This window comes from Salvelinus namaycush, chromosome 29 (assembly GCF_016432855.1).
Source record: "Salvelinus namaycush isolate Seneca chromosome 29, SaNama_1.0, whole genome shotgun sequence".
NCBI classification, from domain to species: Eukaryota; Metazoa; Chordata; class Actinopteri; order Salmoniformes; family Salmonidae; genus Salvelinus; species Salvelinus namaycush.
The window spans coordinates 21,951,884-21,968,120 of NC_052335.1; the positions used below are offsets into that span (position 1 = coordinate 21,951,884).

General features: G+C 43.1%; 1 protein-coding gene across 1 annotated transcript; it reads left to right on the top strand.

The window, feature by feature from the left end:
* Nucleotides 1-2,550: 2,550 nt before the first annotated feature.
* LOC120024003 (probable E3 ubiquitin-protein ligase RNF217) lies at nucleotides 2,551-15,968 on the top strand. Its single transcript, XM_038968091.1, has 6 exons — nucleotides 2,551-3,111; nucleotides 12,408-12,629; nucleotides 12,922-13,086; nucleotides 13,911-14,112; nucleotides 15,267-15,338; nucleotides 15,892-15,968. Exons 1-6 carry the CDS (start codon nucleotides 2,551-2,553, stop codon nucleotides 15,966-15,968), a joined length of 1,299 nt encoding a protein of 432 aa, XP_038824019.1.
* Nucleotides 15,969-16,237: the final 269 nt, after the last annotated feature.

Below are 16,237 nucleotides of genomic sequence, written 5' to 3' on the forward strand. Positions count from 1 at the left end.
AAAGGACACCAATAAGAAGAAGAGACTTGCTTGGGCCAAGAAACACGAGCAATGGACGATCTCATCATGTGTGGTTCCCACCGTGAAGCATGGAGGAGGAGGTGTGATGGTGTGGGGGTGCTTTGCTGGTGACACTGTCGTTGATTTATTTAGAATTCAAGGCACACTTAACCAGCATGGCTACCACAGCATTCTGCAGCGATAAGCCATCCCATCTGGTTTGCACTTAGTGGGACTATCATTTGTTTTTCAACAGGACAATGACCCAACACACCTCTAGGCAGTGCTCAACAAGTGCCCAGCATATGGGAACTCCTTCAAGACTGTTGGAAAAGCATTCCAGGTGAAGCTGGTTGAGAGAATGCCAAGAGTGTGCAAAGCTGTCATCAAGGCAAAGTGTGGCTACTCTGAAGAATCTCAAATATAAAATATATTTAGATTTGTTTAACACTTTTTTGGTTACTACATGATTCCATATGTGTTATTTCATGGTTTTGATGTCTTCCCTATTATTCTACAATGTAGAAAATAGTAAAATAAAGAAAAACCCTTGCATGAGTAGGTGTGTCCAAACTTTTGACTGGTACCGTATATATGATGTATGAGGTTGGGAAGCCTCAGACTGAGGTATGACTGATGAGCCATATCACTGTACTGCCTTCAATGCCACGTATTCATATATCAGCTGCCACTCTCAATGCCAGTTTAAAGGAAAATCCACTCAAAAACTATATTTTGGTATTTTTTGTTGATACAGTCCCAAAATGTTTTGTATTTCAGCATTCAAGTTGTCAAGATATTGTTCTTTTAAGAAGCAAAGTGTTACCGGCCACAGCATCATGATGATGCAAAATGCTGGATGACTGAGGAGTTCAGAGTCTAAGTCAGCATGTCTGCTGTATTTTGAAAGTAAAATAAAAGATGCTTATAAACAGTTTAATACACAATTCACCATTTAAATTGTACATATTCATGATACTACATATCAAGAGGTTATCTTTATAAACCCTGTTTGAATATCATTATGGTATTAGTCATTTTCTCACCAGCCAAACATACCCACATGCAGTTGGCTTCTTAAATACAATATTAGCTTCATCACACAGTGTGTGAAAGTTGCTTGTCTTTGCTGAATTCCTCCCTCTCTGTACGGTAAAGCATGCATATATCAACAGAACCCCAAGGGTCCACTTAGCTTGGGAAAAATCAACTAATTCGAGCACAGTGTTGATTCAGCACGTGCCCATTAGCCCTTGGTGGCCTATTATTAAGGTAGTTTAGCCTGAAACCCTTCAGAAGAAAACTGCACAGTCAGCGCATATGCTTGTCTTACTTTTTTACGTTTCTTTTCAGTTACAAATCCTAAATGCAAATGCCCATGTTTTTGTTGTTGTGTTAGACTCTACTACCCTCTACTGTTGACTGTTGTTGTTGCACTGGACCCCAAAAACATTTATGATGATATTTCAGTGTTTTGTTGAGAATACTCTAGATTCATATCTAAACAATTATTAGCTGAAGGTTAAACCCCCATGGCAAATAAATACACGGAAAAAATATAGTCAGTTGTGAAATTAAGTGCCATAACTTTCTGATTTTGAATTTTCATTGTTTTATTGATAATGTCTTTCGGTCAGACTATTGACATTGGAAACTGTAATTATAGAATTTATTATAATCTCACCAAATATGCATATTATAATTGGTATAGAGTATTTTTCCCAAAATGCTTGACGTAAGGTGTTTCTCACTTTGTAGAATAAAAAGGTTGCCCTCGTGACTTGTATGAGTTGCGTCCATAGATTTGATTCGCCCTTTGTGGGCAATGGACGTAAATTACAGGTCATACAGTCCTAGATTGATTCTACCTTGGTTGGTGGTAGCCTGTTGCTGGGCAGGCAAGCGTCCAAGGATCCCCAGAGACTACACTATTAACGTTGCTTAACAGTAATAGATGGATATGCATCTGACTCTTACCTTGCTTTTTTTGATCGACAAATGCGCTGTTATTTCACAGTCAGAGCTGGCGCGCGTACAGGTTGCATGAAGTCAAACAGCTACAACGTTACGGATTTATTTTCTCCCACACGCAGCCCCGGAAGCAGAAATATACCCTACTTGGGTTTTGTTTTGTTTGTTAGTGTCTGGAGTTGGAGAAGAGGTAGAGCGTGCATGGGGAGTTGTACCTTGGGAATGGAAGATGAACACATTTCTCTGAATGTGTGTACGTGTAAAATGCCGCGTTTTGTCAGCAGATATGACGAAGAGACAGTCTGCAATCCAGCAGAAATGCTTGATAAAGTTGAGACATCAGGCACAGATTTTATTCAAGATGTCAGGGAAACAAAGATCCAAACACCAGACGGTGACGGGATTTTGGAGACGCACACACACAGGGTTGAGAGGACGGGTAGTAAAGAAAATGTTGAGGGATACAGTTTCAGAAAACCGACTGCAGTGGATATTTTGAGGAGGAATTTCGGGACGACGAGATCCCCTACGAATTTCAAAAACAATTCAGCAGATCACCAAAAACACCCAGAGGATGCCATGGTAGAAATAGTTTTAAATGAACGAATTGATCATGTGGACCTTGAAAAGTCAAGTGGCAGTGAAACGAATGTAAAAGAGCAAATCGCAGATCACACCGCGGGATTAACGTCATCCGATTTGAATGAAGTTGATGTAACAGATTCTGACGATATTTGTGAACGTAGCAGGGCTGACGACGATGTCGTACAGTTAAAGGAACATGTTTACTGTACTGTATACTGTATTGCGAACGATAACTACAGGAAACCGGCTGACAATACCGGAGAACACCAATATAATGGGGCGATAACTCCGTCAACATCAAACGTCATTACAAAGTCATCCACAGATTTGCGGCAGCAGAGCAATTTGGAAATGGGCCACCACACCGTTTCCGATCCATATACGCTACCGAACCTGATTGATCCTAGAACTCTGAGCAACTTTTACAACGGGGATTACAATGAATCAGTTGTTTTGGCATGTCGCATCTGTCTGGACGACACACACTTAAAGCCGTTATTTTGTTGCCAGAAGGCTGTCTGTGAGGAATGCCTGAAAATATACATCATTTCACAGGTAAAGAAAGGCCTGGTATCCAAATTGTCTATGTTATCAAGCCTTCTGGGTGTGTGTGTGTGTGCTCAATAGACACGCTGACACAAAACAAGATGGGGCCTATATAAATATATATATTTATGGCACTTGTAGGCCCACCTGTTTTGATACATTTTTGTTTTCACAACACAAATTTACGTTTACACCCATTGGATTGCTTTGTGTTAATTTAAGATCCTCTCCAGCTCATTTGGCATGTCAATAGTGTATCTGGGTGCAGATGTTGTGGTCTGTCGACAGCTGGCTTGCTGTGTCCTTCTGAATGAACCCAATGAGAGCCCTGGTCCATGTGCTCAGTTACCACTAAGAGGAACACCTGCAGGGGCAGTCTGCAGGGAGAGCACTGGGATCTAGTATTACACTGTGCACCATGTGCTCAACTACCTGAGGAACACCCAGTCAGATGGTCTGTCTCCTGCTACAGCCTGGAGGAGAGACAAGTAATTGGGATGCAGGCTAGTATAGTGATGAAAAAAACAGGTTGAACACTTTCCTATTTTAGTGTTAGGCCTAAATGTCAGTATTTTGCGGGGCTGCTTGGAGAGAAAGGATGGAAGGGATAGCCCATTGTGTTGTAACAGTACTGCCTCGGCCATTGTTATCCTTGTTTAGGGAAGTCATGTGCTTCCTGCTTTCTGAGCCAACTGACTCATCTCACAAGGAACAATCTGCAACTGTGCTGCGCTGTGGAATTCAACAGGATGACTAGGCCTAACTCTGTGCAACTGAGTGTAAAGTGAAAGGATATGCAAGGTTTTTCCCAGAGAATTTATCAGACTGTTTCTGTCTATCCTTTAATTAGGTGTGGAATGACTTAATACAGTTTCTATGGATGTCTAACGCAGATAACCAGTGGGTGGTGTCTGTGGTTGGTTTGCACGGATAGGGAGTCTGTAAATTATAAAAACAAATGTAGGGTGACAAAAGAAATTGCGACATCAGGGAAGGCACTGACTGCCTGCAGAATGAATTTGTTGGCTGAGGGAGGTGGGTGTGTTGAGCGCTGTCTTTCCTTGCGGCTGATGGCAGCAGCGGAGGGAGGGGTGGGGACAGGTTGTGTGTGGCTTTAATTGATAGCTTAATCACAGAGCTTGTCTATGTAGAACCTAGTGAAATCACGCTTCTCTTCCTCTGGAGGCTGCGTGCTGCAGTGTGTTATCTCTGAAGACAACATCAGTTGTCTACCTAGACCAGGGGTCTCCAACCTTTTCTAGCATGAGAGCTACTTTTAAAAAATGTAACATGTCGCAAGCATTTTTTTTTTAGCTTTCAAATAGGCCCATTCTTTTCTCCACTCACCTGCAACTCTTCCCGGGGTCCTTACTGTACAAGAGAAAGTAGTGCACTATGTTTTCTGTCAATATACCTGGGCAAATAATGGTAATAAACAACTCTGAGGGGGAGCTCTATAAAATATATTTTTTATTTTCCCAAATTATGTTTTCTCTTTTTATTTTCCTGGTTTTATTATTATTTTTAAATACTCTCAAAATTACAATTGTTCATAGAGAAAAAACGAAATGGGATGTTCTGAGTCTGTGTTTCTGCTTAAATCACATCAGAAGAAAATGTTTTTTAGATCTGGAAGATTTTTGGACTGTAATTTGGACTTAAATGTGCATCTAACCCTTTAAATGTGCATCTAGTGAGTGAGGAATGGTTTTGGGAAATGTATTTCTGTCGACCCACAAGACGGTTATCACATCTACTGCCTACGCACGGACTGATATACAAACCGGGGCAATATTGCTGGAAATTAATTGTGTTACGTTTGGCTTTTTAAGCCAATAGTGGCAGTAGTTGGGAGATTGTGGTGTCTGATACTTGTGAGATTTGTTTGACAGTTTGCAGTGGAAAACATAAATGTTATGTACTTTCTGAATTGTTTGGTGAGCTACTCATACATTATATATTCAAAAGTAAGTGGACACAACTTCAAATTAGTGGATTTGGCTATTTAAGCCACACCCGTTGCTGACAGATGTATAAAATTGAGCAGACAACCATACAATCTCCATAGACAAACATTTGCAGTAGAATGGCCTTACTGAAGAGCTCAGTGACTTTCAATGTGGCACTGTCATAGGATGCCACCTTTCCAACGAGACAGTTCATCAAATTTCTGCCCTGCTAGAGCTGCCCCGGTCAACTGTAAGTGCTGTTATTGTGAAGTGGAAACGTCTAGGAGCAACAACAGCTCAGCCGCGAAGTGTTAGGCCACACAAGCTCACAGAACTGGACTGCTGAAGTGAGTAGCGCATAAAAATGGTCTGTTCTTGGTTGCAACACTCACTACCGAGTTCCAAACTGCCCCTGGAAGCAACGTCAGCACATTAACTGTTCATCGGGAGCTTCGTGAAATGGGTTTCCTTGGCCGAGCAGCGGCACACAAGCCTAAGATCACCATGCGTAATGCCAAGCGTCGGCAGAAGTGGTGTAAAACTTGCTGGCATTGGAGTCTGGAGCAGTGGAAACACGCTCTCTGGAGTGATGAATCACGCTTCACAATCTGGCAGTCCAATGGTCCAAAAATACAGAAATGGTTTGTTGAGATCAGTGTGGAAGAACTTGACTGGCCTGCACAGAGCCCTGACCTCAACCACATCGAACACATCTGGGATGAATTGGAACGCAGACTGCGAGGCAGGCCTAATCACCCAACATCAGTGCCCGACCTCACTAATGCTCTTGTGGCTGAATGGAGCAATGTTCCAACATCTAGTGGAAAGCCTTCCTAGAAGAGTGGAGGCTGTTATAGCAGCAAAGGGGGACCAACTCCATATTAATGCCCATGATTTTAGAATGAGATGTTCGACGAGCAGGTGTCCACATACTGTTGGTCATGTAGTGTATGTAGCTGCGAGCTACTGGTAGCTCGAGATCGACCTGTTTAAGACCCCTGACCTAGAGGGATCTTGTTATTGTCATCAGGTAGCATCAGATTGCAGACTGTTCCTTGGCTTTCAAATCCAATTGAGTCGCTGACTCATCTGTCTCGGGGTCAGGATAGGGACTGTTACAGCTCCAGTTTCCTCCATGTTCACGTGTCTGTCATGCCTAATGCATTTCAGGTATTAAACCCGTTTTAAAGGATTTGCTGTTGGCTCTTTTGGGCTCAAATGCTCTAACACTTCTGGTGTTCTGGTTTCTAAGCTTTTCCAGTGATCTGTATACATTATACAACTCAAAGAGTTGCAGGCCTTCCATGCTTTATGTTCTAAGGATCTTATGAACACTGAAACAGTGGGAAAATAGGCCTAGTTACTCACCAAAACTTGTCCAGTTATTGATCTATGTCAGGGGTCTTCAACCTTTTCTTGCCCAGGGGCAAGCAAACCGGCAACCCATGGACCCACATCATATGTTAGCAAAACATTTCCTGTCTTATCACCAGGTGAATGATAGCTAGAAAGGTAACTCCAAACATATTTTCACTAAGAGCAGCTGTTTAGCTGGTTAAACAAAGGTTAGTTAGCAAAAATGTATGTCCAGGTCAAAAAAGCTTACCTGCTGCCAGCGGCACTTGCCTCGCTGGTAGCCTATTCGCCGGTGCTTGGGAGTTGAAAAATAAAGTTGACATATATTAGAAAGAAGAGATTCTACTCTTACTGTAGGAATGTATATCATTCAACATTTATTTATTAGGTTGTTTTTAGTGATAGTCAAAACATTGAAATAATAAAAAATATAAATCCATTCTCCCCTTCCCTGCAGTACTTCAGCGGGCCCCTGAGGGGCCAGGGACCCCTGGTTGAATACCCCTGGTGTAAGTGTTCTGTCTCAACTGATGTGGGTTTGAAGTATACCTACTAGCTCTTCAGTCCTGTCCTACAGTATCTATTCGTTTCCCTCTTTTTTTGAGGACTTCTCATAGCTGGTTTGCCTGTAATGATTCAAACTCATTGTTATTAAAGTCTTAATGTCATTATGATTACAAAAGCCTGCATGTCTTCCAGTCTCATGAATAGGCTGCGTGCTCTTGTCTTAATTGATGTGATGCTGCCAGATCAGAGGGATGGAAATATATGACTATCACTCCAGTTCAATCCCCTCACCATGTCTTGAGTGCAAAAAATACACTGTATTTTAAAAAGCCTAATTTAAATGGCTAATTATTCATATAATATAGCTACATGGCAGTCCTTATCATTGCTTTCTGAATGTTTGTGTGTTGTCATTTTTTTTACACATCCATGTGTCTAGTTAGGAACGACACGTTGTTTTACTTTTAACACAATCACTGTGTTGGCACATTTAACACAACATGTGTGGTCCCTAATAGAGGTCGACCGATTAATCGGAATGGCCGATTAATTAGGGCCGATATCAAGTTTTCATAACAATCGGAAATCGGTATTTTTGGACACCGATTTGGTCGATATAAAAAATAAATCGTTTTTTTTTACACCTTTATTTAACTAGGCAAGTCAGTTAAGAACACGTTCTTATTTTTAATGACGGCCTAGGAACGGTGGGTTAACTGCCTTGTTCAGGGGCAGAACGACAGATTTTTACCTTGTCAGCTCGAGGATTCAATCGTGCAACCTTACAGTTAACTAGTCCAACGCTCTAACCACTTGCCTCTCATTGCACTCCATGAGGAGCCTGCCTGTTACGCGAATGCAGTAAGAAGCCAAGGTAAGTTGCTAGCTAGCATTAAACTTATCTTATAAAAACAATCAATCAATCATAATCACTAGTTATATCTCAGGAACCACCAGCTTTCATATGTTCTCATGTTCTGAGCAAGGAACTTAAACGTTAGCTTTTTTACATGGCACATATTGCACTTTTACTTTCTTCTCCAACACTTTGTTTTTGCATTATTTAAACCAAATTGAACATGTTTCATTATTTATTTGAGGCTAAATGGATTTTTATTGATGTATTATATTAAGTTAAAATAAGTGTTCATTCAGTATTGTTGGAATTGCCCCCAGGCTATGATGATGTACCACTGGCTTGTCAGCTCTGTCAGAGAATATGAAGACTTTCCTCTCAGTACATGTCACTGTATTGCAGGTGTTGCCAGGCACATTGTTATTCACTTGGCTTTTGCATGGATACAGAATAGTAATCCCTTAGTCTGTGTTAGTCAAAATTGGATGATATGACTATCACACTGACTAACACTGGTAGGACAGGTGCCTGATTTACCCCCCAAAAATGTATCAACACGACACTGATCTTCTGTTGTATCTGTAGCTTCCAGTCAGGATCACATAACATTTCATGAGCATAGATCAAGTGTGACATAACATAAGGAGTTGTGGATGGCACCACCACAGGTAGTATCCATTGTGTTGCTTCTTGCTGCCCATCGTGGTGTTACCAGCCTTATCATGTGTAGCTCCTCTACTAAAGTTGGTTCCACCGGCTCAGGCTGAACGCTATGGGCAGGTGTGTGTGTGTTGGTTCTTCTAACCTTGTGGGCACCTAAAATCCCCAAATGTCCCCATAAGGATAGTAAAACAAGGAAAATTATCCCGTGTGGGGACATTTCCCATGTCCTCATGAGGACAAATGTTATTTTAAGTTTAAGGGTTAGGATTACAATTAGGGTAAGGGGTTAGGGTTACGGGTTAGGGAAATAGGATTTTAAATATAAATTAATTTTAGGTCCCCATGAGGATAGAATAATATAATGTAAACCTAAAATCCCCAAATGTCCTTAAGGTTATTTTAAGCTTAGGGGTTACAATTAGGGTGAGTGGTTAAAATGTTGGGTTATGGTATGGGTTTGGGTTAGAGTTAGGGGAAATGGGATAATGTAACGTAACGCGTGTGTGCATTTGTGCTTCCGCGCACGAAAGAGAGCTCTACCTCAGGACCAACGTTGTAGTCTGAGGACAGAAACGTTCTGCCTGATGAAGTTAATCTGCACCTCTGGTCATCAGTGAAATCAGAACTAAAATTAGACATAATAAAGGGATGAGAACGCACTCCCGGAGATCGCTCATTCATTTCTCTGTGAGGCTATGGTGGACTACAGTTTCTCCTCTGTTTGGTTCTGGCTCTGAAGCAGCAGGACAGTTATACTAGGTGTACACATACACACACCACTTGACCACAGATGTTATGCCCTGGTGTAATCCAGGGGCACTGCTCTTGGAGTGCAGAAGGGAAGGGAGATGTTAGTGTATATATTTTTTCACATCTTGCCACAGCTCCAGTGTCCCTGCTGTGTTGGCTGTCAGGGCCACTGTCCTGTGGCCTGGTTGATGGGTGTAGAGGTGGACTCAGGGTTTCTCTATGGGACTCCTTCACACCCTCATCACTGGGCACTACGTTCACAGGTGGCAACTCTCTTACTGACCGTCTCATCAGTGTCACAGCCTAGCTAGTCCTAAGCCTGTGACCTTGTCTGTGCAGCTTTAGAAGATAGACTTCCCAGTGCAAATCACAACATAAACTGTCCACACATTCACTTCCTTTATTTACACACACAGTAGATATATCATCCTGGTGCCCACACACAGTTAGTTACAGTACAATGGACTAGACATATTATTAGAAGAACATGTCTTATCCCATGTTTAGTTAATATGGGTTATTTTGTCTAGTCAATTGGTCTTGTGTGGCTCAGTTGGTAGGGCATGGCACTTGCAATGCCAGGGTTGTGGGTTCAATTCCCATGAGGGACCAGTACAAAAATGTATACACTCACTGCTGTAAGTTGCTCTGGATAAGAGCGTCTGCTAAATGACTAAAATGTGAAATGGAGACTGGTTGAGTTGGCTGATGTCATGGTTCTGAGAAAGAACAGTGTGTGTTATTGATATCTCACTTGCACTGGCACTGCTCTTTCTAGAAAAGTCTTCAATCAGCTACCTCAAAAAAACATTCTGCTTGTTGTTACTTTAGGCCTACGTACTTCTGATCACCAACCTCTGATGCGATAACATATGTGAGCTCATTGGACAGCAATAGCTGAGCTGCTGTTGTGCTGTGTTGAGCAACCCCCAGAGCAGAACAGAGTGCACAGCCTGGCCCTGAGGAGAGTACAGGGCCACACTGTAAACCATTTTGTGTGGTTTTTACTGTAAGTTACAGGAAGCTAGTTGCCTGTAAGTTACTGTAAAAAAGGTACATTATGTTACTGTATTGTATGGTATCCAATAGTGTTACTGGAATCTTTTTTGCCTTTGTTTTTATGGTAACTTACAGGCAACATGCTGCCTGTTGTTACGGTCGTCGTAATCCTCCTCCTCGGACGAGGAGGAGAGGCGAGAAGGATCAGACCAATATGCAGAGTGGTTAGTGTTCATATTTAATGAAAACAGACTGAACACTTCAACATACAAAACAACAAACGTGACAAACCGCAAACAGTCCCGTGTGGCACGAATACAGACACGCGATACAACCACCCCCAGCATCCACGTGAATCACAGGCTGCCTAAGTATGATTCTCAATCAGGGACAACGATTGACAGCTGTCTCTGATTGAGAATCATACCCGGCCGAACACAAACAACCCAACATAGAAAATAACACCTCGACAACCCACCCCAACTCACGCCCTGACCAACTAAATAAACACAAGAAAAAGGAAAAACAGGTCAGGAACGTGACACCTGTAAGTTATTGTAAAACAACAGTACACTGCATTACTGTAATCTTATTATGGCAATTGTAACTAATGAATGGATAAATTCATAAAAATTAATTGAAGAGTGATGGAGTTTGTATTGTACAGTATTTTACCGTAAATGCATGGCAGTGGAGCAATCAGGTGGGCTGCTAGTTATTGTGTTTCCATATGAATACCACTTTGGGAGCCTTTGTTAAGGCCTCTAGAAGTGAAAGTGATTTAAAATACTTAGTGTTGTATTTCCTATCACTTGCACTTCTAGAGGCCTTAACAAAGGCATCCAAACTGGAAGTGACTAAAGGGCAAAACAGACCAAAGGACATGGCAAATACTCAACCATTAAAGGTTTGAGACTTGCTGCCACTCCAATCTGTTCCCTATACACATTTAATTGTTAGAGCACAACTACCACATATCAGTTCAATTAGTGCAGCATTCTATCTAAAGGGTGGCACAAATGTAGCCTCTTAACACGGCACACCTCAAAATATGTTAATGAGCCAGAAACATTTACATTTACATTTTACATTTAAGTCATTTAGCAGACGCTCTTATCCAGAGCGACTTACAAATTGGAACAACAGTACCATGCAACCATTTACGGTATGATTTAACATTTACGCCTAAGATCATTCAGACTGCATTGTCATTTACGTCAATTTTCTGTAAATAATGAATATGGTACTTTACTGTTAGTTTTATTATATAATACTGTCAAAACAACTATAATGTTTTACAGTGCAGGAACAGGGTCCATAGGGCCAGAGGCCAGGCTGTCATAGTGAAAAGAGTCTGCTGGGTATTACCCCAGAGCTGTGCTGCATCACTCTCTAGTCTACTGTATGGACATGTACTACAGGCCCAGCCAGGAGGGGATTACTCAGCTCAGATCAGCAGCAATGTACTAATCCGGGGCCTACCCGTCTGTCTGCACCATGCCCTGGGAGGAGCACCCTGGAGGGGACCCACTGTGCCTGGAGCAAGGGTGTCCTGGAGCTCTACATGGGAGGGGGAGAAGTGGTGGTGGGGTGTACTCATGAGGCTAATGCTAAGACTCCCACTGAGGCGTACTGGGCCCTTTTTCCTCTGCAGTTTTCTACTGTTGTAGTAGTGTTATGACTATGGGGTGGCAGATAGCTTAGCGGTTAACAGTGTTGGGCCAGGAAAAATCTGTTGATGTGCCCTTGAGCAAGGCACTTAACCCTAATAGCTCTTGTAAATTGCTCTAGATAAGGGCGTCTGCAAAATGACTAAAATTACTAGCGATTAAACTAGTGGTTCATGGAAGCCTTCCAAGGCACATTCTCTCACACACCACAGTATCTCTTATAGGGGGATTAGGGTAACAACAGATCATACCGCTCACCTTCTGGTAAGTAACTTTTCCTTGTACAGTACCACCCAGGAAATGTATGTTCCGTACTGTATGTACTGTACACTGTAGTATTTGCTTGTGTATTCTGTTTAACCTTCACCTACATAACACACTTGCAATCCAGTAGCTAAATGTATCGACAATATTTTATTACCGGATCTAGGGCCAATGGCATTGTGTTTGTATGCAACTTACGACCACTGTCTTATTATTTGTTTATCCTAATTTGTCATAAAGCATTCACATCTCTCTCAATTGATCCCTGTGTTATGTCTATGTGTCCCCCAGGTCAGGGTGGGCAGAACGGACATAGTGTGCCCCATCACGGAGTGCAGTGGTTACCTGGAGGAGAGCCTGGTGGTGTCCCACCTGGGCAGTGAGGAAGTGGCCAAATACAAATACTTCCTGGAGCTGAGCCAGATTGATTCTAGCACCAAACCCTGTCCCCAGTGCAGCCAGTTCACCTCGCTGAAAGGACACACCCCCAGCAGGGCAGAGCACAAATACAAGGTGAGAGAGACTGTTCTGAGATCAGATATTATACAGCATGACTGAGCACAAGTACAAGGTGAGTACAGGGCCTCTGCTGTTTGTAATTCTTGGGAAAGAATTTCTTGAATCATGAACAAAGTGCTTTTTCATGTATCATTAATGAGGGAGGTTTTAGTCCATGCAGGCACTTCAGTTCTTCTCAGCAAATCTATGCCTCTTATACGCCATGCCTCTATCTAGCCAATCACATGTCTATGCCTTTTATGCGCCATGCCACTATCTAGCCTATCTCTTGTCTATGCCTCTGCAGATCCAGTGCACAAAGTGCCAGTTTGTGTGGTGCTTCAAATGCCATGCCCCCTGGCACGAGGACCTGAAGTGCCGGGACTACAGGAAAGGGGACAAGCTGCTGCGTCATTGGGCCAGCATCATCGAGCATGGCCAGAGGAACGCCCAGAAGTGCCCCCACTGCAAGGTGGGTGACAGAGCCAGGAGAGTGGAGAAAAATAGCAAACCTTGCTAGTTAACATAGCTACTGGAAGAAGATTGTGGTTGACAGTTCTGCAGCCAAACGATGATATAGGAGGCCTTCTCACATGGTCCTAAAGGGTGTTATCTTGACTAGGCAGGTGGAGACAGGGCCGTCTGTTCTCTCCAGCGTTGTATGTCAACAACATAAGATGATTAAAGATGTGTTTTTCAGTAGTTCTACAGCCATGACAGTGTCCTCTGTGTGTTTTTTCTCTAAGAGGAGAGAAAGAGAGTGTCAGAGGTCTTTTTCCTCCCTTGTCCACTTGTAACAATGGCTGGAAATGAAGCATTCCATGAAGTCATAAGACTGAGTCCTGGGCAGAAAGTCAATACCAAATTAGATTTAGTATGCCACGTCAGCTCTTTGTTTCATACACAGTGAGAGGCCTTTTAGAAAGCAAGAGCAACAAGCACAGTACTGCTAATTCGTTTTCGTATTGGAAGGAACTTTCACTGAGGTGTTGGCTGCTAGCTGGCTGTCTGTCCATGGCAGCACTCTCCTCTCAATGGAATGTCAGTCAGCATGAGTCAGGGAGAGAGGTTGAGTGATGCTTAGATATCAGAACAAAATGTTCCATTCTTTTCCCTCGTTTTGGAACCAAACCAAAATACTTTCTATTCTGGAAAAACCTGCGCTGCGCTGACTGATAATCTAGTAATTGATACATATAGTTATTAATTTGTTCAGAAATTAGGGTCCCACTTTAAACGAACAACGACTTATAAAAGCTTTATAGAGCATCCATGAGGTCATGTCGCTCTCTCCAGATCCACATTCAGAGGACGGAGGGCTGCGATCACATGAACTGCACCCAGTGCAGCACCAACTTCTGCTATCGCTGTGGGGAGAAGTACCGCCACTTGCGATTCTTCGGGGATCACACATCCAACCTCAGCGTGTTCGGCTGCAAGTACCGCTACCTTCCTGAGAAGCCCCACCTCCGCCGGCTGGTCCGGGGGTCCGTGTGTGGTGAGTCTGCCCAGCCTCAGCCCGTGACCCAGAGGCCCTTAAACCCTTTATAGAGGGGACATTTTGGGATTCCTATTACATTTCATGGTTAATATTATTAGACAAGCAAGCAATCAGTACCCTCTGACAATATGACAACTATATTTAGACTAGGCCCTTAAGGCCTGATTTAAAAAGATACTCTGATTAGCAGCTGTAGTTTCACAGTCCTTCTGCCTCCCTTTTAATTCAGTCGTTACACTGCCTATGACTTTCCTCCTTGGTCTCTGTGGTCAGACTCAGAAAGATATATACGCGGGGGCGACGAGTAAACTTCAATTACCATGTGGGTGGCCTTTCATCTTCTTAATCAGTTCACACAATAATGAAGATGATCAAAACAGCATATACTAGCTTGATGCTGCAGACATGACTCTTTCACAACCCATTTTCACAATACATCTAGTGCCTATGCTAAAAATTGCATTGTGCATTGTAATGCATTGTCATTTCTCACAGCTCTGAAATCAGAACAATAACGGTAAACTGTAGCTGCCAACACAGTGGATGATTTGCATGCCCCATATCAGCAGAACTTCCTTATCTGAGATGACACATGTCTTTGTGACCCTGCCTGCTGTGTGTGAATAGTGAACTGCTCTCCAGAGAGATTCAGTAGTTCTCTGATAGGTGCTCTGACTGCAGCTCTGTATCTGTTGTTCCCTCGGGGCTTTGTGTAGTGACATGCAGGGCCTCAGCTGTTGCTCCCTGAGTGGGGTTAGCTAAAGTTACTCAGATACCAGCATGGTGCCAATGGAAACATCTGACACACACTGACGGTGGGCTAATGTGTCCCTCAAAGGGTCTACAAAACCCCCTCTACCTCCCATTAAAACACTCCCCTGCCTGCTCCCATTCTCATGTTTTAACAGCCGTGCCAATGAAAACAAACATGTGAATTATCTAAACCGTAGTCCCATAACTTGCTACTGGCTGTTTTGATTTAGGTTGTGTGTACTGTAGTGGCGCAGGACCTCTGATAACCTGTTAAAAATGTTAATGTGCCAAGGTGCTATTCAAAACTGCCCTGTCCTCCTCATGCATTTTCATGCATGTACTTGTCCTGACCCCTTATGCATATCTGTGTTGTCTCTTCTGTCTCCCTCCCATTCCAGTGAGTAAAGTGGTGGTGGCCCCTGTTGTCATAGTCCTGGTGGTGGTTGTCGGAGCAGTATCCATGGTCATAGGTAAGCATTGTTACATCCTTTATAACATGAAATGACTACTATTACCTACTGTTTTAATCCTGCTCTTTTAATCTCTAGATAACAACATGAAACATTACATAACCGCTGGTGCTTTAGAGAATCTGAAATGTGTTACTTTCCCTTGGTTCAGGTATGTAGTGTGACTCCGCTTGTTCAGTGGCTGTGGTCTGCTGGAGAGAGCCATCTGTGTTTTGGTGTGAATTGATAGAATCAGCTAAGTGTCTGCTTGTCCACTTCAGATAGCACTGCTACACTGGGCGATGGGAGGATGACACACTGATATAAAGCTGTTGACAGACACTTGTTAATCCTGCTCACAAATTATCTTTACTGTTGTGTGTCCGTATTTCAAAGGTAATGTGTTCCTAGTGCGAACAACAGAACAGTATTGAGATTATTAAAGTATTTCCTTGATCGACCACCAATACTGTCAACACTTCCTTGCGAGAGGTGTCACTTCAGTCATTTCCCAGAGCTTAGTTCACATTCCATATTAACCTGCCTGTTCTCTCCTACTCTGCTCTCTCCTCAGGACTCGTGGCCTTTCCTATCTTCTACATCTGTAAGAAGAGACGGCAGCGCACCCAGTGTACTGGCCGTTGGCACTGAGCTGAGGACCATGGCAGTGTGGTCAGGACCCTGCTCCAGATACAAAGCCCAGGGAAGGGACACAGGGATTTGGGGGGAGGGTTGGTCTCCATCCACAGCCTGAGAAGAGCAATGCTTTACGGTGGCCTTCTCTCTACTGCATGTCTACCACAACACTGTCTGTGGCTCCTCCTCCAGCCTGTGGATCTAAAGGCTCACAGAGCAGTCTACTCCTGTTCCGCCCCACTTACCTCCACAGTGTCTGGGCTCCTATAGCATGGCTAGTGAAA